General features: G+C 47.0%; 1 protein-coding gene across 2 annotated transcripts; it reads left to right on the top strand.

The window, feature by feature from the left end:
• The first annotated feature begins 253 nt into the window (after positions 1-253).
• Positions 254-26,984, top strand: ANKEF1 (ankyrin repeat and EF-hand domain containing 1). 2 transcript variants are annotated; one of them, XM_053380639.1, is made up of 10 exons: positions 254-508; positions 9,657-10,042; positions 12,168-12,367; positions 13,979-14,128; positions 16,492-16,615; positions 17,387-18,212; positions 22,530-22,756; positions 23,905-24,158; positions 25,499-25,642; positions 26,416-26,984. In XM_053380639.1, the coding sequence occupies exons 2-10, from the start codon at positions 9,700-9,702 to the stop codon at positions 26,575-26,577; spliced, it is 2,430 nt and encodes an 809-aa protein (XP_053236614.1). In that variant the 5' UTR covers positions 254-508; positions 9,657-9,699; the 3' UTR covers positions 26,578-26,984. The 2 variants fall into 2 exon arrangements, with proteins under 2 accessions (XP_053236614.1, XP_053236615.1); XM_053380640.1 differs by lacking the exons at positions 254-508; positions 12,168-12,367 and having other exon boundaries at positions 9,928-10,042.
• Positions 26,985-27,314: the final 330 nt, after the last annotated feature.

Here is a 27,314-nt window from a genome sequence, read left to right as displayed (position 1 = left end):
TTTACCTTTTTACCTTTTTTATTTTTTATTTTTAGTTGAGATTCCTGCATTGCAGGCGGTCGGACTCGATGGCTCGCGGGGTCCCTTGCAAGGCTCTGATTCTAGACGTGTTCGCAAACTGATAGCCTTGTCTCTGCCCTTCGGGCTCCTCTCCGTTGCATCTCCCCTTCCACGTGATTTGGGGAGTGGGGTGTGCTTGGCTCTTGCGCTCCGCTTTGCGCAGCGAGGCTGGGAGCCGGCTTGCCATTGTTACGCGCGCCGGCGCGCTTCCTCTCCCTGGTTCCGTTGCTATAGGAGCTCCCGTCTAACAATCCCCTCCTCCCGCTGGGTGCTCCGGGGACACGCTCGTTCTCGCGGACGCTGCCACCCGCCCAAGGAACCACTCCTGCTCTCTTGCCATCAGCCCGCGGAGGAAGCGGGGAAGAGTCATGCCCATCTACGAGGCGTCTGGGCGGCTGCTTTCCTCTGGTCTCCTCCAGCTCTCCTGGAGCGTCAGCAAAGCTTGCAGGTAAGCTGCTGGAGTCGCGGCAGGTTAAAAGGAGAAAAAGGAAAAGAGAAAGAAAAAGGAGGAGAGGGCGAAATCCAGGCAGATCTGGCCAATAGTGGTCATTGTTTCTGGGGGGTGATGTAATCCCTTAGTGCTTCTGTTTAGAAAAAGGAATCTCGGAGAGCCTTTCGTTACGAATGGTGTTGCAGCCCAAAGAGCCCAGCGCCTTTAAAAGGACCGAACAGATTGATTGACAAGCAAAGGCTATTGCGGACTTCATCACAGGCGCGTAGAACTCTTCATGCGCTCGGTGGTAAGCTGCTCTCATTCAGGCTGGGACCACTGAGTTGACTCGGAGTTGCTTTGCTGGTGAATTGTAACCGCTTATAAGTCATGCATGCAGATAGAACAGCAGCTGGTGAACTTTATTGCCAGCTATCCTCAAGACATAAAGGAGCTCTCGGGAAAATTTATAATTTACCTTAAAAACCATTTGAAATATACTCAAGAGTCGCAAAGTGATTTCATGCTCTTTATTCAGCTCATAGTGGTGAGGAGGAATGAATGAATGTCCCCTCAAAGTACCTGCTTTATATACATTATCTACACAATGGGCTGCACATGATTGGCTAATTCCGGAATTCTACTGTAAGCCAATCAGGTTGTGGATTCACTTCTATCTGGAGCATGATTGGGTAGTTCCTACCAACCAATCATACTGCTGCATTGTTCTAGGACCAATCAGACTGCTGCCTTTTGGATCCTATTGTTCTAGGACCAATCAGACTGCTGCCTTTTGGATCCTATTCAACTCAGTACATAACACCCCTCCCCTCTAAGTTCCAGTCCTGCCCGGGAGGTCGCATTCATAGTCCTCAAGGTACGCCGGCGGCCTACGTGTGCGTTGCGGCCTGGGGTGTTCCCTGGTCCGGGGTTCAGGTTCTGGCTCATGTTCCAAGGATGCTGGCTGTGATGGGGCTGTTTGGTCTGGCGCAACCGGCTCGCTCAGTCGTGGTTCTGGTTCCGGTGTCCTTTCGGCCTCGCAGGTCCTCTCTGTATTTACTGATTCTGCCTCTCCTGCTGGCCCCTTGTGCTCTATGGGCCTCACTGCCCCTCTGTTCCCTTGGGACTCCTCTGCCCTTTCCTCCTCCTGGTTTTCTCCCGGGAATTGTCGCCGTATCTGGTCGCAGTGGCGGCGCCAGCATTGCCCCCCATCTGTTAGCACCTCGTACGACACGGGGCCAGTGACCCTGGTGACTGTGGCGGGTACCCATGCTGGGCCTGCCCCAAAATTCTTTGCGTACACTGGGTCCTGAGCCTCGAAGGTCCGGGGGTTCTTGCCTTCCCCCACCACTACCTCATCCTGAGCTCTATCGGGGTGAAGGCGGTCCAATCTGATTGCAAGGCGCCGACCCATTAGTAGTTCAGCGGGGCTCCGGCCAGTCGTTGAGCTGGGGGTGCTGTGCTAGAAGGAATGTGGCAAGGCGGTACTCCCAATCCCCTTGCGTCATGCGGCGAAGGGTGTCCTTGGTGGTCTGCACCATGCGTTCTGCTTGGCCATTGGTGGCAGGGTGGAATGGCGTCGAACGGATGTGGCGGATGGCGTTCTGCGCTGTGAAGGTTTGGAATTCTCCTGACGTGAAGGCAGTCCTGTTGTCTGAGACGAGAGTGTCAGGGAGCCCGTGGGTTGCAAACAGCCTGCGTAGTACCCGGATGCCTGCGGACGTAGAAGTGGATGGTACCAGTGCGACTTCCAGCCATTTGGTGTAGGAGTCCACCACTATGAAGAATGTTTTCCCCTGAAAGGGGCCAGCGAAGTCCACATGCAGGCGTGACCATGGTGCTCGGGCAGACTCCCAGGACTGGACTGGGGCCCTTGGGGGATCTGGGCGGGATTCTTGGCAGGCCTGGCAGTGTTTGACCCAGGCCTCTATCTCTCCATCGATCCCTGGCCACCACACATAACTCCTGGCAGGGGCCTTCATTCTTACTACCCCTGGGTGTGTCTCGTGTAGGGCTGTGAGGACCCTTTTGCGGAGGGGCTGGGGAACAACGACCCTGCTTCCCCATAACAGGCACCCCTTGTGGGCCGACAGTTCATGTTTGCGGGTTGTGTAGCCGGCGAATTCTGGCCCGGGGCTGCTGCTGGGCCATCCCCTCCACACCCAGTCCAGGACCCGGGAGATGACCCTATCTTTCTTGGAATGGTGTGCAACTTCTTGTGCCTGAATGGGGCGGTCGGGAAGCAGCTCCAGGCTCATAACCTCTTGTGCAGGTACTGGGTCGGGGCCTGTTTCTGGTAGTGGTAGCCTGCTGAGGGCGTCCGCATGGCCCATCGCCTTCCCAGGATGGTGAATCAGTGCATACTGGTAGCTGGCAAGGAAAATTGACCACCTGAGGACGCGAGGAGACAGCACTTGGGGGGTCTGCTTTTCAGGGGCAAACAAGCCAAGCAACAGCTTGTGGTCAGTCACCACGGTGAAGGGCCGCCCGTACAAGAAATCATGGAATTTTTTTACTCCCTTCACGATTGCCAGACCCTCCTTGTCGATTTGCGAGTAGTTCCGCTCGGTTGCGTTGAGTGTCTGGGAAAGGTATGCCACTGGTACCTCTCTTCCATCCGGGAGTTGGTGTCCCAGGACAGCGCCAATTCCATAGGGCGAGGCGTCGCATGCTAGCACCACCGGCAGCCTCTCGTCGAAGTGTGCCAAGACCGAGTTTGAGACAAGTAAGTCCTTGACTGCCTGGAATGCGGCCTCCTGGCGCTGGCCCCACACCCAAGGGGCCCGCTTGTCCAGGAGTCTGTGTAGGGGCTCCGCTACCGCCGCCTTGTGGGGAAGGAAGGAATGGTAAAAGTTCAATAGTCCCAAGAAGGCCTGAAGTTCAGTCTTGTTCTTGGGCGCTGGGGCATCACAAATGGCCCGTACCTTGTCCCCAGTCGGGTGGACCCCTTCTGTGTCCACCATAAATCCCAGAAAGTCCACCTGAGGCACTCCTAGTAGACATTTTTCCCGCTTCACCTTGAGACCCGCAGTCTGGAAATGGTGCAGAACGGTGCGGAGGCGGTCCTCAAACTCCTCTGGTGTGGGCCCGGCAATCAACACATCATTGAAGAAGGGGGTGACGCCAGGAATCCCTTTAAGGAGCGAGTCCATTAGATTCTGGAATATGCCTGGTGCCACACTGACACCGAATTGCAGCCGCTTTACCTTGAACGCTCCTCTGTGCGTCACAATCGTCTGTGCCTCTGCTGTGGCCTCATCTACTGGCAGCTGTTGATATGCTTGGGCCAAGTCCAGCTTGCCAAAAATTTTCGACCCAGCCAGGGTGGCAAGGACATGGCTGACCACTGGCACTGGGTATGCATGGGCCGTGAGGGCCTTGTTTATGGTACATTTGTAGTCTGCACAGATGCGGACCGAACCATTAGGCTTGACGGGTGTGATGATTGGGGTTTCCCAGGGGGCATTAGGCACTGGCTCCAGCACTCCTTGCTCCACGAGCCGGTCCAAATCCTCATCTATACAGGGTTTCAGGGCGAACGGGACCCGGTGGGCCTTGAGCCTGACCAGTCGTACTGCGGGGTCAAGCTGTAGAGCAATGGGGGGGCCGTATACTGTCCCAATTTCCCATCAAAAACCCCCGGAAATTCCTTGCATATGGCGTCCACGTCCACTTGTAAGCTAGTGTGGTTCACCCCGGTGACGGCTAGCCCCAGTGGTCCAAACCATGCCAATCCCAGTAAGCTAATGTAGGGGCCCTTGACCACAAGCAAGTCCAGTTGCCGCGTCTGCCCTCGGTATTGCACCCTGAAGGTCCCCACCCCCATTGTGGGGACCTTACGTTTCTGGAAGTCCCGGAGGGTGAATGGGGCCGGCCTGAGTTTGGGACCCCCTGTAGGACACAGTTTTCTTAAGGTCTTTGCCGAGATTATGGATAGAGTTGAACCCGTGTCAAGATCCATGCGGCATGGGGCCCCCTCTATCTGTACCTTGACATAAATTTTCTCTACGTTGGGGTGGGGCAACTGGTATACCTGGAAGTCCGTGAGCTCCGTCGAGTTGCCTTGGTGTGTTGGGCCCCGGGACCTGGTGCTCTTGGATTGGTCATCTGATGCCTGGCGTCAGGTGGGCCGAGCCCGACACACCCGGGCGATGTGTCCCGATTTTCTGCACTGCCTGCACTCTGCGTTGCGGAAACGGCAGGTCCTCCTTTCGTGACTTTCTCCACAGCTTGCGCAGTTCCCTCCTTCTCGTCGAGGCAGCTGTGGTATGTGGGCTGCTTGAGTGCGCTGCTGTACTCGGTGCACCTCCTCCCTGTTGGATCCTGAGTCGTCGGTGAGGTCTTCGTGGTGGACCCTCAGTTGGGATGGCAGGCTCGGCCGTGCCTCTTGCGTCGACCTCTCAGCAGCTTCCGTTGCCAGGGCCTCCTCCAGAGCGACCTGGAACTTTAGGTCCTTCTTAGCGTAGAGGCGTCGTTGCAGCTTCTCATCCTTCAGGCCACCGACGAGGCGGTCCCGAAGCATGTTCTCCAGCTCTGAGAAGTTGCAGAACCGGGCGGCTTGGCGGAGAGAGGTCACAAACCCAGTTATGGTTTCCCCAGGGGCTTGCCGCTTTGCGTAGAAGGCATTTCGACGAGCCACCACTGAGGGCTGTGGCGAAAAGTGCCCCTTCAGCTGTTCCATTATTGTTTGTATGGAACAGTAGCGACGTCTTCAGGCGCAAGGAGAGCCCGGACGATTTCAAACGTCTCCTCTCCTCAGACGCTGAAGAATATTGCCCTCTTCTTGGCGTCTTCTTCGTCGGTGACCCCTTTGGCTTCTAGGAGGAAGGTGAAATGGGAGGCGTACGCTTCCCAGTCTCCAGATGCTGGGTTGAACGGCGAGAAGCTGTTGTCGGTTGCCATTCTGAGTTCCTTGTGTCCCGGAGCTGAAGCCTGGATACACGGTGCGAGGCAGCGGTGCGGCAGGTGGCGGTGCTGCGGTGCTGTGTGTGGCAGTCAGCTCAGCGGGATCCCACCTTCGTCGCCAGTGAAATATACTCAGAGTCGCAAAGTGATTTCATGCTCTTTATTCAGCTCATAGTGGTGAGGAGGAATGAATGAATGTCCCCTCAAAGTACCTGCTTTATATACATTATTTACACAATGGGCTGCACATGATTGGCTAATTCCGGAATTCTACTGTAAGCCAATCAGGTTGTGGATTCACTTCTATCTGGAGCATGATTGAGTAGTTCCTGCCAACCAATCATACTGCTGCATTGTTCTAGGACCAATCAGACTGCTGCATTCTGAATCCTATTGTTCTAGGACCAATCAGACTGCTGCCTTTTGGATCCTATTGTTCTAGGACCAATCAGACTGCTGCCTTTTGGATCCTATTGTTCTAGGACCAATCAGACTGCTGCCTTTTGGATCCTATTCAACTCAGTACATAACACCATTGTAAACAGTTAAAGTCATTGGTAGGATCTGAATAACACTTGTAGTTTAATGGTGAATTTTGGATATAATGGAGATGTAGAAGATTTGGAATATTATAAAAGATGCCGGGGGAAATGGTTAATAATAGGACCCACAAAGGGGAGGGGAGGAGTCCAGGAGATTCTTTGGAATCTTGTTTTTATGTTGTATGTTTGTGATTGTAAAATTTTAATTTGAAAAACCAAATAAATAATTTTATATAAAAATAAATAAATAAAGGAGCTCTTGGGGAAATAATAATAATAATTCCAACTTTACAATTCTATGACTATTATAGATGAGGGCAGATTCATATATTCTTGTATATAGATCTGAATCTTGTGTCTTGACTATATGTCGGTGAGCATGGGAATGAATGATAAGCTAGAAACATATTGGGTTTAATATTATTATTATTATTATTATTATTATTATTATTATTATTTTAAACCATCAATTAATGAGAAAAGGAACTATGAAAATTGGCAAAGGGGAGAGAAAATGCAGGTGAAATTATCATGAAGCAGCACTGGATTTGGGGTGGTGAAGTCTGTTCCCCTGCACAGGGCACCAAGCCAAAGGGGCATAAAATATTATTATTATTATTATTATTATTATTATTATTATTAAGAAGATCCATGCAAAAGCAACTGTATCAAAATGAATTATTGTGAAAATAAGAAAATTTGAGGGCAGGGGGCACTAAATTATGACCTAGCTCAGGGCTTCATATCACCAAAGTCCGGCCCAGGTGCGTGGGAGAAGTTTGGTTGCTCCCACCTTACATTCAGAGTGGCTGAAGGTGTTTGTAAGTGCCCTTTCTTCAAACCATCTGCCAGCAGCCTTCCCAGGTGCTCTGTCCTTCCTGCAAACTCAATGACGGCTCTGACCAGGCTTTTCTGTAAATCACAAAAAGCTGGGGTGTGTTTGTGTATAAAGGAACTGCCTAATATGTACCTGACAGCTGTTTGTTGCTATATTTTTTTTGAAACTGAGGCCTTTTACCTTTAATGACATGTAAAGGCAAACATATACACTTAATTTAAAAGCAAAAGTGGGCACACCAGTTTCAGATGCCCGGTAGGCAGTCCCTCCAGATGCCCTTCATTTAAAGTTTAGGGGGGAATTCCATGAGGTTGTTCCTTTCCCATGGGACTTTTTTAGGGATTAGGAAATGTGGGCAGCTGGATAAGTTGCAGAATGCTGGGAAAATGTTTAATGGAAATTGGGGACTATAGGCACATCATAATCACTGCACCATGATAGGTAATCTCAACTCTACACCCACCCAAACTTAGGGGAATTCTGAAGCACCTTGTGAATGAGACAGCAAAATGGAAGGGGAAGGAAACTTTTGAGAAATTGAAGGCATGTTTCCAGCACAGAGCCCCCAGGTCTGAACAGAAGGTAATACAGTAGTACCTTGGGTTACATATGCTTCAGGTTACAGGCGCTTCAGATTACAGACTCCGCTAATCCAGAAATAGGACCTTTGGTTAAGAACTTTGCTTCAGGATGAGAACAGAAATCATGCTCCAGTGGCGCAGCACCAGCTGGAGGTACTATTAGCTAAAGTGGTGCTTCAGGTTAAGAATAGTTTCAGGTTAAGAACAGCCCTCCGGAACAAATTAAGTACTTAACGCGAGGTACCACTGTACCTGGTGGGTCACAAAAGCTCTGCCTGTAGGTTTGGCCTCCAGGCAATCAACCCTTAGTGCTTCCATGCCATCCTAGATAACATAAGTAGAGCCTGCTGGATCAGACAAAAGGCCCATCTAGTCCTGCATCCTGTTCTAACAGTGGCCAATCAGATGCCTCTGAGATGCCTACAAGAAGGACCCAACTTTAGTCTGCCATTAACCAGCCCCCATCCACCTACCTTCTTACTTACAGGGGTTATTCCTGGCTGTTCCTCCTCCTTAGGCTCAGCTTTGTCCTTGTAGAAGTCAGCAGAGAGGAGGATGGGGACAAATCTAGCCTTTGTTGACTCGGTCTGCTGTTGGCTCTGCTTCTGCTTATAACTTGCCTCCTTTCCTACCAGCCTCAATGGGCACCAGCCATCGATAGCCTTGTCCTCCGTGTCTAATCCTCTTTTAAATCCATCCAGGTTGGATGTCACATGCGTGTGTGAACTTGCTTTGTTTGTTGTTCTTTGGGTTTGTTGTCTTGCACCTCTGACCCTCAGGTTTCACAAGGAGGATTCTGGCAATGTGTGCAAACATCACAGCACCCGTATTTGCCAAGAGGTTGAGGGTTTATTCTTGAGGCTCAGTTGACACACTCCTAGAAACTAGAATTTTAATACAGATTCAAGTGAAGGCTAATGTGCCAGTCCATCTTTGACTTATGGCATTGTTGCTATGATGCACTATTGCATCATCAGGAATATTTATGAGTTGCAAACAGCAATGGCAAACAGCAGCAGCAAAGGACAACTGACTGCAAACATAAGTGTGGTGGCCGGTGGTAACTGGCGCCCTTTGGGTTGAGTGGAAGGTAGGGACATCAACAGGCCGCAGACCCACAGCCAATGACAGACAGAGCCAACTAATTCTACTTTTGTCTCCATCCTCCTGCCTGTTTGGAGTTCTACAAGGGCAACATTAAGACTAAGGAGAAGGTTATTTATGTAAGCCACTGCTGCGGCCTGTCTTTTGTTAGCCCAAAGATTGAAAACGAGTGAGGTCCCAACCAAAGAAGGATGGCAACTTTAGCTGACAGAATATGCACAGCTTGCAGACTTAACATATAGAATAAGAGAACAAGAAGAACATACGTTTAGAGAAGACTGGAAAACGTTTATTGAACACATGGGGGGATATTGGGTACACTTGAAAATGTTGGCAGCATTAAGATAAATTCAGCAGTGTAAACAAGATTTGATGGATGTAATAATGGAAAACTGAATGGCAGTAGCGGAGCTTCATGCTCCGGCACCGGGGGGCAGAGAGCAGGTGGGGGCGTGGCTCCCCCTGCGCCCCTCTTCCTCCGCCAGTGCTGAATGGTATAGTTTTTGTAAAATATGCAGGGATTTATGATATGCAAAATGAACCATGGAAAGAGAAGAAGGGAAGTCATTGAGATTTTAAGGATGTATTTCAAATTGTAAAACAGAAAATTTAATAGTGTGTGTGTGTGTGTGTGTGTGTGTGTGTGTGTGTAGACTAAGGAGGAGGAAGCTGACAGGCAATGCCACCTGCTGTAAGAAGATAGGCTGGTGGGAACTGGCTGAAGGGAAACTGAAGTTGGTGGGGCAATATCCCATTCATTTTAAAGGACCAGCTTCCACTGGCTACGGTAGTGTGGCATGCTTTACTGTGTCATGAGCCACAGGCAGAGGGCCTTCTCGGTGGTGGCACCCGCCCTGTGGAATGCCCTCCCATCAGATGTCAAGGAAATAAATAGCTACCTGATTTTTAGAAGACATCTGAAGGCAGCCCTGCTTAGGGAAGTTTTTATGTTTGATGTTTTATTCTGTTTTTAATCTGTTGGGAGCTGCCCAGAGTGGCTGGGGAAACCCAGTGGGATGGGTGGGGTATAAATAATATATTATTATTATTATTATTATTATTATTATTATTATTATTATTATTCACAGTCACATCCTTTAACAGATATGCTTAACCGCCACAGCACAAATGGGGTACATCGTAGAATTCCATTACAAAGGAGACTCATTTTTCTCCCATTTCCTCCTTCTGTCCAGAGAACCACCTCTATGAGAATATCCTTCCTTTGGCTGATTGAGAATGTTGGCTGACAAAAGGCTCGAAAACCTACAGATCTACAAAGTTCTCCAGTGTGTTCGCCAGAAGGACAAGAAGCAGATTGAGAAGCTCACCAAACTCGGCTACCCGGAACTCATCAATTTCACCGAGCCAGTTGATGGAGAGGCTGCTCTTCACTTGGCCTGTGTTGCCAACGACATTGACATGTGCAACTTTCTCTTGGAGCTCGGAGCTCATCCGGATGTCCAGGATCGGATGGGCCGCACCCCTGTGATGAAAGCCGCTGAGCTGGGCCATGACTTGGCTTTGGATGTGTTAGTCCAGGCCGAGGCAGACATGACCATCGTTGATGTTGAAGGAAAAGGTAAAGAGAACCAGGTGTTGGCAAGGGAGGTGGGGATTTCTCTTGTAGCTCAAGAAGTTCAATCCACAATGGCGCACATTTCAAAGTGCTGGCTTTCACCTTTAAAGCTCTAAATCATGATTATTTAGTCAAATTTGTTAAGTTAAACTAACTGAAAATAGCTTGCAGATACTTAATGGGCTTAGGATTTTATTTATGTTAAGTGATGAATTAATATGTTCACCATAAGGTGAAGATCTAAGGATGTTAATGTTTAAGTTAAATTTCATAAAAATTGGGATTTGGAAAACCGTTAAAAGGAAATGCAATGAAATTCAACCAAGGGGAAGCGAGGAAGTCACTTAACAAATTTAATAACTGTAATTTTCAATAAGGCTATGGTTTATGTTTGTTTGTCTTGTGTGTGTGTTTGTTTGTTTGTTTATAATATTGTGAAAACTAATAAAATTTTTGGAAAAATAAATAAATTAAAGCTCTAAACCATGGGTAGGCAAACTAAGGCCCGGGGGCCAGATCCGGTCCAATCACCTTCTAAATCCAGCCCGCAGATGGTCTGGGAAACAGTGTGTTTTTCCATCAGTAGAATGTGTGCTTTTATTTAAAATGCATCTCAGGGTTATTTGTGGGGCATAGGAATTCGTCCATTATTATTTTTTCAAAATATAGTCTGGGCCCCCACAAGGTCTGAGGGACAGTGGACCGGCCCCCTGCTGAAAAAGTTTGCTGACCCCTGTTCTAAACAGCTTGGGGCCAGGTTACTTGAAGGATGATCTCTTCCCATGCATACTTGCCCAGGCCCTGAAATCTTCATCTGAGTTCCTTTCCCAGGTTCCCTTAGCTAATGAAGTGAGTCAGGTGTCTGCTAGGAAAAGAAACTTGCATTGCTTTCTAAAAAGAACCAGAGTCCTTTCTGCTGGGGATAATTCAGACTGAAATCCCCAGGTATCAGAAAAAGTTATTTATGTATGCGACAACTGCAGCCCGTGTTTTGTTAGCCGCAAAATGGAAAATGAGCGAGGTTCCAATCAAAGAAGCTTGACAACTTAGGTTCACAGAATATGTACAACTTGCAGACTTAACATATAGAATAAGAGAACAAGAAGCACATATGTTTAGAGAAGATTGGAAAATGTTTCTTGAATATATTGGAAATAACTGTGTACAGCTAAAAACGCTGGCAGCATTAAGATAAATTCAAAAGTGTCAATAGGTTTTGATGGATGTAATAATGGAAAACTGATTGGTATAGTTTTTTCTAAAATATGTAGGGATATAAGATATGTAAAATGAACCATGGAAAGAGAAGAAGGGAAGTCATTGATATCTGAAGGATATAAAGTATTGATTTGAAACTGTAAAACAGAAAATTTAATAAAATCCTTTTTTTAAAAGAAAAGGAAAAAGGAAAAGAGCCTTATCAGTAGTGACACGCATCCACCACCGGTTGATGGAATTAGGTTGTGAACCATCCTGATATCTACAGACGAAGGGCGGTCTATAAATTCAGTCAATAAATAATAAAATAAGTAGAATGTCATTCCCAAATATGCTCACCTGGCACCCACATTATGGTCTTTAGATACCTGCTGAAGATCATTTTGATTTCCCTGGCCTTCATATTAATTATCATGGGTACAAATATCCAGTGCTTTTTTTTCTTAAAAAAAATGTTTGGGGTACTCTCATTTTCCTACTCATATTGAAATACTGCCCCTCAATGAGGCCAAACTTAGGTTCACAAAATATTTCAGGGCATGTGTACCCCTGCAACCCCCCAGGGAAAAAAGCAAATATCTGGTGCATTAGTTCTTTGCTCCATTTCCCCCCCCCTTTGCTAGTTTTGTATTGGTTTCCTCATTGTTTCAACTGATGTGCTTATGCTGGTTTTAGTCGTGTATATTTTGGTGTTGTGATTTTAACTAATCGGTTTGAGTGTTTATTTTGGTTTGGATTGTATTGGTATATTTTAATGCCTCTGCCAACCTCCCGGAGCACTTAGTTATATGGGCAGTACGCAAGGGCAATAAGCAGATTATTTTACTACTTGGCATTTAGTGGTTGGTCTCTCTTTTCAGGATCGCGTCTGTTTCCCTGTTAAGCCACTCTGCAACTATTCTTCACACAGGTGTTCTGTTTTACTGCATTCTGCCCACCAAACGGCACTTCCGCTGTGTTCAGATGGTCCTGGAATATGGGGCGGATGTTAACAACTGCACTTTTGAGGGGAAGCCAGTTTTCGTACAAGCCTGTGAGCAGGCGCATGAGATCAGAGACATGTGCATGACATTTTTGGAGAGAGGAGCAGACCCTAATGCAACAAACCCAGTAAGGATGTTCTTAGCCATTCTAAGAGTGGGGAGTGGAATGCCGACAGGCATAAGCATAATAATAATTAGGGCTGCAATGGCTAATTGGTTAAATTAATCGACCATAAAAATGTTTTAAGAATATTTGTTATCCTGATCAACCAGGCAGCAGATCATATATAGACATAGATATATATAGTGGTACCTCGGGTTACAGATGCTTCAGGTTACAGACGCTTCAGGTTACAGACTCCGCTAACCCAGAAATAGTACCACGGGTTAAGAACTTTGCTTCAGGATGAGAACAAAAATTGCGCAGCAGTGGCGCAGCGGCAGTGGGAGGCCCCGTTAGGTAATGTGGTACCTCAGGTTAAGAACAGTTTCAGGTTAAGAACGGATCTCCAGAACGAATTAAGTTCTTAACCCGAGGTACCACTGTATACATATATAGATATATATAGATATATATAACACATACAGTGGTACCTCGGTTCTCGAATGTCTCTATCGTCGAACATTTCAGAACCCGGACACCGAAAACCAGGAAATAAATGCTTCCATTTTCAAACGTGCCTCAGAAGTTGAACGACTTCCGCTGTGTGTTTTTCAATTTTCTCAATTGCATTTGCAGCCAGCCCTTTGTGCCTCGGTTTCCGAACGTTTCGGAACTCGGACGGTCTTCCGGAATGGATTACGTTCAAGAACCGAGGTGCTGCTGTAATTTGAAAAAACTGCAGATGCTAAGGAAGCGCATCACACTAAATTTCACACTAAAATACTGGTGAATTTCCAGTAAGCCTTTTTATGTATGGATATTAGGGACGCGGGTGGCGCTGTGGGTAAAAGCTTCAGCGCCTAGGACTTGCCGATCAAAAGGTCGGCGGTTCGAATCCCCGTGGCGGGGTGCGCTCCCGCTGCTCGGTCCCAGTGCCTGCCAACCTAGCAGTTCGAAAGCACCCCCGGGTGCAAGTAGATAAATAGGGACCGCTTACTGGCGGGAAGGTAAACGGTGTTTCCGTGTGCTGCGCTGGCTCGCCAGATGCAGCTTTGTCACGCTGGCCACGTGACCCAGAAGTGTCTCCGGACAGCGCTGGCCCCCGGCCTCTTGAGTGAGATGGGCGCACAACCCCAGAGTCTGTCAAGACTGGCCCGTACGGGCAGGGGTACCTTTACCTTTACCTTTATTAGGAAATTGCAAACTGATGTGGACATTTGGAGATGATTGGGGAAATGAGAAAAGCGGAGAAATGTCAGATTCATCTATCGCTCCTCCCAGCATTATCAAGACACACTAATACACATGTAAATTCAAGATCAGGAGCAGGCCACAGAAATATCTCATGTTTTCTGCTAGGATCGGGATCTTTTTCCGAGAGGCCTGCTTTGTACCTGAAGAACAATGGCTCCCATTATTCCGTCCCCTTTTTCTCAGGTAGAGGAGAGGGCAGCAGGGAACTATTTAGCAGCCCTAACCCCTGTTCATGGCTTCCATTCTTTATAGAATAAGACATTTCCTCTGTTCCCCCCCACACCCTTTTTGCAATATAGTAAATGAGCAAATATGTGTTAATTCTGCGTCTCTCTTTCTCTCTCCCCTGCCCCCCTCTTCCTCCCTTTCTCTGATCTGCAGGCGACCGGCCGCACAGCCCTGATGGAAGCAGCTAGAGAAGGGGTTTTGGATGTGGTCCGCGGTATTCTTGAGAGAGGTGGAAATGTTAATGTTTTTGACAATGAAAGACACCATGCCGCACATTTTGCTGCCAAAGGAGGGTTTTTTGAGGTATTCTTTGTTGGTGGTGTCAGAAACAAAGGTACCCAGCCCAAGGAACTCTCTCAGTTAATTACTAATAATCAGGCTTGGCTAACAGAGGGGATTCCCAGAAAATCCAAGTTGGCTTTTCCCCAAAGCACACTTTTCAGAATGTTTAGCTTGACCTGAATAGAAAGAAACATGGAGTTACTATAGTGGTGTGCTCTGGTGAGAGGGATGCGAATGGCGCTGTGTTCTAAACCACTGAGCCTCTTGGGTTTGCTGATTGGAAGGTTGGCAGTTCAAATCCACATGACGGGGTGAGCTCCCATTGCTCTGTCCCAGCTCCTACCAACCTAGCAGTTCGAAAGCACACCAGTGCAAGTAGATAAATAGGTACCGCTTCAGCGTGAAGGTAAAAGGCGTTTCCGTGCGCTCTGGTTTCCGTCACGGTGTTCCGTTGTGCCAGAAGCGGTTTAGTCATGACCTAGAAAGCTGTCTGTGGACAAACGCCAGCTTCCTTGGCCTGAAAGCGAGATGAGCACTACAACCCCATAGTCACCTTTGACTGGACTTAACCGTCCAGGGGTCCTTTACCTTTACCTTTTTTGTGTTCTGTGATAACTTGGGGTTTTCCCTACTCCCCTGCACAGCCTGAGGGTCATTGCCCTGAAGGAAGAGCCAGTGCTGTCCAGCACCACTCAGCCTCTGCCTCCTTCAAGGAGGAAGAAACTTGAAGATCTGGAGAGCAGTGAGGAGTCGTGAGGATGGTTTTAAAGGTGGCAGATTGCTAGTTAAAGAGTCAGAACGATGATCCCTTTGGGTAATAAAGGTAAAGGGACCCCTGACCATTAGGTCCAGTTGTGACCGACTCTGAGGTTGTGGTGCTCATTTCGCTTTACTGGCCAAGGGAGCCGGCATACAGCTGCTTCTGGCAAACCAGAGCAGCACATGGAAATGCCATTTACCTTCCCGCTGGAGCGGTACCTATTTATCTACTTGCACTTTGACGTTCTTTCGAACTGCTAGGTTGGCAGGAGCAAGGACTGAGCAACGGGAGCTCACCCCGTCGCGGGGATTCGAACCGCCGATCTTCCGATCAGCAAGTCCTAGGCACTGTGGTTTAACCCACAGCGCCACCCGCGTCCCTTTGGGTAATACTACATTTTATATTCAATATGTCTTTGTGTGGTTTTTTAAAAATAGCAGCTGCAAAGGGCCCAATCTAGATTTGGAGTGGGTTTGTGCCATACCATAAAAAAATGGAGCCCACCCTCAAATTTCCTATTTGCCCAAGAGGTGAAGCTGCGTAATAGCAACTTCTGTCTCAAGGCAATTGCCAATTTCAGCTGGGAGAAGGGATTTATGTTGGAAGTCACTGCAGCAATGATGGAAAGAGGATTAAACTCCCCTCTGCCTGTGCCTCAATTCTGTTGTGGATCACAGCTCCCCACGCAGGGCTCGTACGGGATAGCGGTGGGCTTTGGCCGTCTTTGGTAGTGAGGCCGAAATTTAGCACCCCCAAAGGAATCTTCTCAGTGATGGATCTTCTCAATTTGGAACCCCCTCGGCTTGGCGCCCCATGCGGGGAAGCCAACTTCGCTGCTCTAAATTGGGCACTGTTTTGAAACACCCACACAAATGCAAATTTCACGTGATATGGAGTTTGGCCCTTGTCAGAAGGAGAAAAAGGCTTATTTTAAACCACAGGTGGATGACCTTCAGCTCTCCAGACCACAGCTGTCAACTTTTCCCTTTTCTTGTGAGGAATGCTATTCGGAATAAGGGAATTTCCCTTTAAAAAAGGGAAACGTTGACAGCTATGCTCCAGACATTGCTGGACTCCAACTCCCATCAGCCCCAGTGAGCATGGTGCAGTGGTCAGGAAATATGGGTTTTGTAGTCTCTCAAATTTTGAAAGGCTGCAGGTGCTCCAGCCCTTGTCTTAAGTGGAGGTATTTCTGTGCAGGAATTTTGCCCTCTCACCATTACAAGTATTAATTAGGCCATGGGTAGGCAAACTAAGGCCCGGGGGCCAGATCCAGCCCAATCGCCTTCTAAATCCAGCCCGTGGACGGTCCAGGAATCAGTGTCTTTTTACATGAGTAGAATGTGTCCTTTTATTTAAAATGCACCTCTGGGTTATTTGTGGGGCATAGGAATTTGTTCATTCCCCCCAAAAAATATAGTCCACCCCCCACAAGGTGCTGCTGAAAAAGTTTGCTGAACCCTGAAGTAGACCTTTCTCTGGTGCCCCAGCTTATATAGTTACAGCTTTTCAGACTGTTTAAGTGGCATCCATTTGCTGCAATTTTGCTGAGAAGAAAACGGGAACAGTACATTTGGTTAAAGTACGTCTGTCTTGGTTTAATGGTGTTGACTTTGCTTCCCAGATCCTGAAGCTTATTTCCGCCTACAATGGAGATGTGGGTTTGATAGCCATGAATGGAAACACGCCGCTGCATTACGCTGCTGCTGGGGGTTATGCAGAGTGTTGCAGATTTATAGGTCAAAGAGGTAAAGGATGGTTGTCTGAGTATGAAGCGCTCCCCCCAACCCCGGGATAAACTCAGGGGTTCAGTCACCTGATTCGGTGAACAAGAATCCACTGCACTCAAGCAGGAACGGAGCAATCTCGTTTCAGTGCCTGTAATATACTGCATCAGGGTGGTCCAACCCACAGCTGTGGCCCTCAATGCTTTGTCTGGCGGCCTTCAGCAACATTCAGGAAAATGACATCTTAAAGCCTTAAGAAATTTTTGCGTGAAATCTTTTTGTTAGGAAAAGTGCCCACGTCTGTTTGCGTATGAAATTGGTTTACTGGTTGCATGTATTGAATCTATTAAATACACAATATGTATTTAATCAAATATATTAACTGTGTATATTAAATAATATCAAATATATTGCGAATACTTTATTATATGGACATTTAATTTGTGGGGTTGCCTGTGGATTGTTCGCACATCCACAGAGGTGAGCAGGTTGTGTGCTGTTGTGTGGTGCTTGTGTCCAAGCAAGGGAGTGTGTGAAAGAATGTGGGGTGGCCACACCCACCTTTGGCCAGACCCACCAACTGCATGTGCCCCCCCCAAGGGTTGATCAAGGATGGATGTGGCCCTCAGGCCAGAAAGGGTTAGCCACCTCTATTCTGTAAGAATCTTGAGAGCCATGAAATGAATGAGTCAACCACGGTTTTGATGATCCCCAGGTGCTGAGACTTTCTTTTCACTCATTTTCTAAGATTTTGGAGCTGTCTTCATTGGAACTTACACTTTTGCCTTTTAGGCACTGACCCTACATGGAGGAACCTAGAGAAAAAGACCCCGAGGCAGGTGGCTAAAGATGGTGGATTCAAAGCAGCAAGTAAGGAGATTCGTAAGATTGAGCGGCGCTATGCCAAATACTCCAAGCCCAAGCCTGGAGTGAAGAACCCCAACCCGCCCTGGGCTGTTAGGCTACACGACTGGACTGTAGAACACCAGGCAAGTCTTCGGGAAGCATTTGAGATCGCAGATCGAGGGGACGGGGCTGTGAACAAGGAAGATTTTGTGTCCATCATCGAAGAGAGGTGTCCGTTTGTGGAGGCTGAACAATTAATGACAATTGCTCAGGCTCATGAGAAAACGCGAGCAGGAGGGATTAAGTTTGAGGAGTTTCTTAAGGGCAACCGGTTCTTGCAGAAAGCCTTTCTCCTTACATCTTATGGTCCCAAGAAGAAGAAACCCAAGAAAGCGAGAGGCAGGAAAGCCAAGTTTGTCGCCCCTATGCCAATCTGCGTCATTCCGGAGAGTGCGTACCCACGGCGGGCAGATGGCGGGCCGCCTGAGTACATGATCGAAACCTATAAGAACGTGACGGACTGCAACCGATTCAATCGGGACCACCCTCCCGAGCACCCCATCCAAGATGATTCCTGGTGGTACATTGACGACCCGTTGAAGACTTTCGCCCACATCAACTACCTCGCTAAAGACGGAGACCTTTCGTCCATGAAGAAAGCCTTTGAGGCAGGGGTATCAGTGGACATACGAGACCATTTCTACAAAACTCCTTTGATGGCCGCTTGCGCAAGTGGGAACATCGAAGTGGTGAAGTTTCTCCTGGAAAGAGGGTGGGTTTACTTCTTCTGGTGGCTTACTGGGCTGGTGGGCATAGGAGGCAACCCTGTAGACACAAGTAATGTGGGATTTATGTGGGAATGTTGAGGAAGGTAGGAGAGGATGTATTGATGAAACATTATCCTTCCTCACTCACGCCAGTGAGCAAGCAGGAGAGCACATTCCCTTGTAGATAGTTGGAAGCAAGTTGATGGATTTGTTAGAATCATTTAACTTAATGCAATCCAGTCTGGATTGTTCCTGGTAAGTTCCCCCTTTTATTTCCCTCTTAAAATAATAACAACACAATACAGTTTTCTTTAAAAGTAAGAGTAAAGTTTTACTTACATTCAGTTCACAGCAGTAATCTGAAGGCAGGCTTGATCTTGGGGGTAACAGTTACATGTGTACAGAAAAGAAGTCTGAGCTACACCTCAGACTTTCTACCTTGTGGCTTCCATCCTCTTGTAAGGATGACCCCTGTGTTGGCTATGAGCCAGGAGAGGAGGTCCAAGAAAGAAGTCTGAAAAGAGAAAAAGGGAATATGGCTGTGTGGCTAGCCCTTTTACAGGGTCTGCTAAGCTCATGCTCATCTATCTGGTCATACACAAGAGCAGGAGGCTCCAGAGCAGGTATGACAGGAAGTCCTCCCTGTCTGGAGCCACATCCCCCTAGGTGTCCACTCTAGGCAACAGGAAAATGTTGTACTTGACTGCTTCAGTGATGATACATCCCCCAATTTATGAGGGGTGTGTCCATGCCCTGTGCAGGGCATTCGGAATTTTGCGGTTGACAGAGTGCAGACACAAAGGTCAGTGGGCATCAGGGACTGGGCAGATGAGGAATGGTGGAGATCGCCTCCGCATCCTGACCCCTCGAGAGAGGAGGAAGAGGAAGACAGTATAGATTTACAAGAGGGGGTAGAGGTCACAGATCAGAGGCAGATGAGGGGGAAAGTTGGGAAATAATGGGAGAGGAGGAGGCAGGAGCGAAATGGCAGCTGGCCGATATGGTGTCATTAGAAAGCATTCCAGACCCTCCATGACCCAGAATCCAGCAGGCCTTAAAAGTAGGAGAGTGAAGAGCTCAAAGACAGAGGGCCACCTAGCAGCACCCATAGAAGTGACAAATGAGGAAGTGAGAGAAACAGAGGGTGGAGATTCACTCGGGAGAATGCCTTCATCCAAGAGGCTGAGTTATTTGTAATATTGAAATGAAAAGGGAGGGTAAGAAACTTTTCCTTGTCTTGATACTTTCCTGGGCAATCAGACAGGAGCCGCTGACACCATCCTGACAGTGGGTGGTAATAATAATAATAATAATAATAATAATAATAATAATAATAATAATAATTTATTTATACCCTGCCCATCTGGCTGAGTTTCCCCAGCCACTATGGGCAGCTTCCAATCAAGTGTTAAAAACAATACAGCATTAAATATTAAAAACTTCCCTAAACAGGGCTGCCTTCAAATGTCTTTTAAAGATAAAATAGCTGCTTATTTCCTTCACATCTGAAGGGCGGGCGTTCCACAGGGCGGGCGCCACTACCAAGAAGTAGTGGGTAGCTTTGGACAGGCCACCAAGTCTTACCCTATCCGACTTCACAAGATGGTTGTGAAGGAAGCAACAGAAGGCTGCACCCAAAGGGACGGGCTAGAACAGTAGTCAACTTTTTCATATCCTTCCTTTAACCCAAAGATACACTTGGAGACCCATTTCTTTGTGTGTTCCTTGTGGTAGAGGTGCTGTTGTCTCCCACCTTAGTTCAGGCTGCAGGCCAGTAGTAGTGTGTCCTCACCCATGAGTTGAAGACAAATGGCTATGTCCAACACAAGTGACCATTGTGATGTGACAGCCTAGGCAAGTTGTCATGGAAGATTGTATGTTTGACTGGAGGAGCTACATTTCCAACCATGGTGGGAGCAATGGACCAGGACTGAGGAGATCCACAGCCAGATCCTTCTTCAGCCATGGAACTCATCTGGTGACCTTAGGTCAGTCACCATCTCTAAGCCTAACTAACCTAACTCTCAGATTTGTTGCAAGAGTGAAATGGAGTGGGGGAGAATGCAATGCATGATAGCCTTAGCCCCTTGGAGGAAAGGCAGTATATGACTGTGTACATATACCTTGAGGGACGTGGGTGGCGCTGTGGGTTAAACCACAGAGCCTAGGGGTTGCTGATCAGAAGGTCGGTGGTTTGAATCTCCGCGATGGGGTGAGCTCCCGTTGCTCAGTCCCTGCTCCTGCCAACCTAGCAGTTTGAAAGCACGTCAAAGGGCAAGTAGATAAATAGGTACCGCTCCAGCGGGAAGGTAAACGGTGTTTCCATGTGCTGCTCTGGTTCGCCAGAAGCGGCTTAGTCATGCTGGCCACATGACCCGGAAGCTGTACGCCAGCTCCCTTGGCCAATAGAGCGAGAAGAGCGCCGCGACCCCAGAGTCGGCCACTACTGGACCTAATGGTCAGGGCCCCTTCACCTTTACATATACTTTGAAGCACATTTAAAGCACGTGACTTCTCCAAAGAATCCTGGGAAAGGTAGTTTGTTATGGGATGCTTGGAATTGTAGTTCTGGGGGGAGTAAATTACAGTTTCCAAGGTTCTTCCAGGGAACTCATGTATGTGGATGCTTTGACCTTGTTGGCAAACCGCTTAGAGATTGGCTTAATGAAAGGTGTTGCATCAACTGTTGTCAGGCAGCAGAGGAACCAACCCCCATGGCTGGTTGCCAGGAATGGACAAGACAAGGGAAAATCCTTATCATCTGCTTTTATTCAATATTCACGGAGAGAGGCTTAGAAATGTGGCCTCTCGGAATAATGGTGTTGCTCCGAGTAAATCTCCGCTTCTCTCCCACTTCCTCAATCATCATCCCTTCTACGGTTGGTACTGAGGGCCCTTTGCTCTCCTGTTTTTAAGACTCGCTGGGTTCTGGGAGATGGTGGGTCTGGAATGCTTTCTAGTGATAATGTATCAGCCAACTGTCAGCTGTGACCTCCCTCAAACCCCTGTTGTAATTCTGAATGGTCTTCTTCTTTGAAGGGTCAGGCTGGGGAGGTGGGCTTCACCATTCCTCCTCTACCCAGTCCCAGACAATTGTGTACCATCATTGTGGTGATGAATAATGGCAGTTGGTCAGGGCCGGATTTAGGTTTGATGAGCCCCTAAGCTACTGAAGGTAATGGGGCCCTTTATATGTCCAGCTGTCCTTTGACAGGAACAAACTGTCTCTGTTTTTTGTGTTGAATATACCGTATTTTTCGCTCTATAAGACACAATAGACCACAAGATGCACCTAGTTTTTGGAGGAGGAAAACACGAAAAAAAATATTCTGACTCTCAGAAGCCAGAACAGCAAGAGGGATTGCTTCGCAGTGAAAGCAGCAATCCCTCTTACTGTTCTGGCTTCTGGGATAGCTGTGCAGCCTGCATTCACTCCATAAGATGCACACACATTTCCCCTTACTTTTTAGGAGGGAAAAAGTGAGTCTTATAGAGAAAAAAATACGGTATGCTATATGGTAATTTATGGACTCATTACTTACATCATAGGAGCCTACAGACCACAAAACACTTTTGCTGTATATAGGTTTTGTTTTATTTGGTTTTTATCTTATATTTTGGAAATGTACATCCAAGTATGGTTTTTTCCTTTAATTTTTTTGGGGGGGCCCAAGAGAGTGGGGCCCTAAGCTATAGCTTGTTAGCTTACATGTCAATCAGGCACTGCAGTAGTTGTAACAGAAACCAGCATTGGTGTGTGCAAATTATTGGAGATTCATTCTCCTTGTCTGCCATCATGGGATTGTTGTCTATCACATGGCGGTGTATGTTTTCATTCCACAGAAGGGGAAGTGACGGAGACAGGATGCTTGTGTTACTGTGTTCCGTGAAGTGGGACGATTGTCCTTTGTTCTTTTTCTCTTTGCTGTCTGATGCTAGAGAGAGAGGGAGCCATGTTGCAGTGCTCTGTGTGTGTTTATATATAAATAAAATAGATTAGCCAAAATGCTGAGTTGCTGAGGTCTGTTACACAAGCTGCACAAACTCTGTGGATCCCTAAGTGTGCTGATGTCTGTTGGCATCGGTCTCTATGATGTTCAGGAAGAAGAAAGCTTTTGAAGCTCCCGAACGATCGACCAGGAGGGAGAGAACATGCCAGTCGGGCGTGTGTCTCTGCCAGGGTCCTACACGAGAGTAGGATGGATCCTAACACAAATCAGGTCCCTTCTCACTGGAATTCACTGAAATGAAATTCCTCAAATTTCCCTATGTGACAAAACAGCATATTTCTAATATAGAGAACAATTGTTCTTTGCCTGCAGAGCTAATGTGAACGCAACAGACAATTTCATGTGGACTGCTCTCCACCATGCATGCCATGCAGGCCAGCAGGATATTGCTGAACTGCTCATCAATTCTGGAGCAACAGTAGATGCTATTTCAATCAACTATGGAACCCCATTGATGAGAGGCCTTGAGAGCTGCCGACTGGACACGGTTCATCATTTGGTCAACGCCGGTGCTAAGCCTCAGCTGACAAACAGAAAAGGTAAAACCTTTGTGGTACTGCTAATTGACAGCCAATGCAACCTTTAAATTAGCTATGGTGTTTCATCAGTAACTTCTGACCTAGGCAGGAATTTGAATCATTGCCCCTTTACATTTTCTTTTTCTTTTTTTAAAAAAATAACTCTTTCCAGCTTATGTTGTTGTTTTTGTTTAGTCATTTAGTCGTGTCCAACTCTTCATGACCCCATGGACCAGAACACGCCAGGCAGTCCTGTCTTTCACTGCCTCCCGCAGTTTGGTCAGACTCATGTTTGTAGCTTCGAGAACACTGTCCAACCATCTTGTCCTCTGTCGTCCCCTTCTCCTTGTGCCCTCAGTCTTTCCCAACATCAGGGTCTTTTCCAGGGAGTCTTCTCTTCTCATGAGGTGGCCAAAGTATTGGAGCCTCAGCTTCAAGTTCTGTCCTTCCAGTGAGCATTCAGGGCTGATTTCCTTCAGAATGGATAGGTTTGATCTTCTTGCAGTCCATGGGGCTCCCTGTCTGTGGAATGCTCTCCCTAGGGAAGTTCGTCTGGCACCCTCATTATGCACCTTTAGACACCAGGCAAAAACATTTCTTTTTAACCTGGCCTTTGGTTGTTCTGATTATATCCTACGCCCTTGTGGGGGGGTTGGGGAGGGGGCTATTGGGTTGTTGTTTTTATTTCTATTATGTATTTTGTGGTTTTATGTCTTGATTTTATTCTGTAAACTCAGGCCTCCTTGACCTCAGCCCTCCTGGTGTTTTTGGCCTACAACTCCCATGATCCCTAGTTAGCAGGACCAGTGGTCAGGGATGATGGGAATTGTAGTCTCAAAACATCTGAAGGGCCGAGGTTGAGGAAGCCTGTGTAAACTGCTCTGAGACCCCTGGGTATAGGGTGGTATATAATGTCAATCAATCAATCAATCAATCAATCAGAAAGAGGTAGGCGCCAATGGATTCAAAATCCAATCATTTTACATTGCTTCACCACTGAACTTTATGCACCCAGGTTAGTTGTATCTCAATAGCATCTTTACCACCCAAATACTCTGGGCTCCCATCCCACTCCGTCCCTGTATTCTTGGTGACATGGAATCACTCTGGCATTAGGCAGAAGAACGCCACTGCCCTCACATACTGAGCCATCTTCTTTTTTCAAACAGGACAAAACGCTCTGGAAGTTGCAAAGGCTTATGCTGACACCCGGCTGGTCCACTACATTCAAGACACGCTGGACCACATGCCGAAGCCACCGGACAGCAAAGGGGACAAGCAGAAAGGGAAAAAGGGGGCCAAGCCAAAGGCACCGGCCAAAGCAGCCTCAGCAGCCTCAGGAGCCCCAACCACTCCAGCAACGCCTGCCACTCCCAAGGCAAAGATGCCAGATCCTGCGTCGAAAGAGTCTGTGAAAGAGGAGGTAAGGCGATGCCATGGTTCTGCACAAGAGATTTCTTCAGTGGTGGGTTCTCCAGATGTTGGTGGACTCAACTCTCGTCATTCCCAGGCAGCTTGGCCAGGGGGCGATGGGAGCAGAAGACCTCAACAGCTTGCATGGTAGCCAGAAGCATCATAGCCAGACACTGGAGAGACTTGTCTGGAGTAAGCATGGATGGACCAATGGTATCAAATAGTGTAGGAAACAGCCTTATTAGAAAAACTAACCCATAAACTGAAGCTGACACAGGGACAAATAGAAGAAGGTGCCTTCGGCCTGGTATAGCTCCCCTTTATCACATACACAGCCCAACAAGACAACGACACAAATCCGCCAACAACATACAAATCAATCTGGCTAACCTGATCAAAAAATGCACACACACACACACACACACCACTCACACACAAAAACAAATCTCACTACAGCCAATCAAAGACAACCACCCACACCCTAGACCACCCCCAAGCTTTCTCACCACCAAGGAAACACAACTAGCGAATAGTAAGAGAACCCACACAAGTGACGCTGACACAAAACCTCACACGCACACTAAGTAGAAGCATAGAAGCATTGCCACCTGACCCCACCCCACCCCCCGCCTCCCCCTCATCCCCCCTTTTCTTCCTAACCTAACATTGTATGTAACACTAATGTCTCACAACAAATGAAACAGATCTGTAGAAAGCACAACTTGAAAAAAGAGACAATGCACATAGTTTTGTAAACTAAGAAATCTTTACTACAGGGGTAGGCAACTTAAGGCCCAGGGGCCGGATCCGGCCCAATTGCCTTCTCAATCCGGCCCACAGACGGTCTGGGAATCAGCGTGTTTTTACATGAGTAGAATGTGTGCTTTTATTTAAAATGCATCTCTGGGTTATTTGTGGGGCCTGCCTGGTGTTTTTACATGTCAAAGAGATGTCAAAGAGAACAACAACTACCAGACTTTTAGAAGACATCTGAAGGCAGCCCTGTTTAGGGAAGCTTTTAATGTTTAATGTATTACGGTATTTTAATATTCTTTTGGAAGCCGCCCAGAGTGGCTTGGGAAGCCCAGCCAGATGGGTGGAGTATAAATAATAAATTATTATTATTATTATTATTATTATTATTATTATTATTATTATTATTATCAGTGCTCACATTGCAATGGGGGAGCAGCCTCCATGACCCCCATACCTACTGCGACAGCCCCCTGCTTTTGGATTTTGACACAAAAAGAGAAACTTGGGTTGCAAAAAGGCCTCTTCCGGCTAATTGTGTGAGACATTTACGACACACACAAACACTTGTGCAACTGATGATGTTCTGTGTTTAAGGTTCTACCGTCGTCGGAAACAGTCGCTGAGAAATCTCTCTTCGAGGAGAAGAAAGAATCCCTCAAGGATAATGTTGTCCATCTGAATTCACTGATAACCAGAGGAGCCACAAGGAAAGTTAATATCACTTTCACACCACAGAGGGTAAGTATGTCTGCAAAATAAGACCAGCTCCCTCTGCTGATCTTAACACCCGAGTGGGTCTCTGGGGAAGAATGTGGCAGAATGGCTTATTTCTTAGTGTTCCACTCATCTGAGGGGGGAGGAAATGATCACAAAGAAATTCTGTTCTTGAATATTTCCCCTATTGGGAGTTGTAGATGACAGGATTGTATATGATGCTTCAACTCTGCTGGAGTACTTCCGCTCCATAATTCTGAATCCTTTACAGCTAGATGTTGCTAACTTTATTCCAGAGCCCAGCAGTACTGCGGAGGGGTTCAGTTTGTGAAAAAAAATATCCAATGCTTTTTTTTCTGGGGGGACGCAGGGGTACACATACTCCTAAACATTTTGTGTATCTAAGTTTGGCCTCATTGAGGGGCAGTATTTCAATATGAGGAGGAAAATGAAAGTACCCATAAACATTTTTTTAGGGGTGGGGAAACGCACTGAAAATATCCTTCTGGAAAAGAAAGCTGCCTGGAAAATATAAAATTTGGGAATAAGCGAGATAGTAACTGGAGGTTGCCAATCTTTCTGGGTACCATAAACACTATGACCAAGAACACACCAGAAACCTATTCCATAGGCTACAAAAGAATGCTTCTTTCAATCCTAAATTCAGCATGGCGGGGGCATGGGAGGGGGTGATTATAAAATATATCAACCATGCTTTTTTTCTTCCGTTAAGAAATGTATATAAGGATAGCCCATTTGCTGAATCTTAATTATGGGACCCTTTTTGCTCTTTCAAGACTTGGAGTCCAGAAGCGACGACCCAAGACCTTCTAAGGAAGAGAGAGATGCGCCGGCAGCGTTTTAGTTATGAGGTGGACTTTGATGACTTCATGATGCCCTTTAAGAGGAACTTTATGGAGAAAGCCCGTTTGTTACAACAGGGTGCTATATTGCATTAATCACTGTGCAATTCCTGCAAGGATGTCTAGGACGGAAAGGATCCAGTACCGAAAAGGGCAAGAATCATGTTATCCTGAACTGCAATGGAAATTTTGCTTTGTTCTTTGCTTATGTAATTTAAGTACAGGGCATGCTTGAAGTATTCAACCAGGAGGACCACTCTGTCTTGCATTTGGGAATGGATTTGTTTTCATTTATTTATTTTTTAGCAACAAGTTGGAAGATTAATGTACATTTCAGGAAAGTGGGAGTCCAGCTACCCTACTGCATTGCAGTTGACTTTTTATTACCCTCTCCCAGTCATCCAGATCTGAAACCATCTCCTCGCTTAAAAAATAGACTCTATCCTGCTACAGAAACTTGAAACCAATTATTTCCAGGTGCTATAAATATCCATTGTACTGAGCAGTGTTGGTGATACTTCTTAAATCTAGGGCAGCTGTAGAATTTGTGCAAGTCCGCAGAATTTTCCCATAAGAAGAATGTCCTGGTGCTTACGGGTGTGTAGGTTTTCCCTTATTTTTTGTGGGCATGTCGTGGGTGGGATAACATAAAAGCAATACAGATATAATAAGGGAAAGTGATCTGGGTGATTCCTAGGAGGAATCTACACACATATAAAAACCGTTCTGAAAATGCTTTTAAAAAAAGTTTTTAACAATACATGGAATTTTCCATAAGGCTCATCATCACCATCTAGTGTCACATTGTATATTGCACTTAAAACACACACAAA

The sequence above is a fragment of the Podarcis raffonei genome, chromosome 3 (genome assembly GCF_027172205.1).
Source record: "Podarcis raffonei isolate rPodRaf1 chromosome 3, rPodRaf1.pri, whole genome shotgun sequence".
NCBI lineage: Eukaryota > Metazoa > Chordata > Lepidosauria > Squamata > Lacertidae > Podarcis > Podarcis raffonei.
This window is presented reverse-complemented; position numbering and strand designations above follow the sequence as displayed.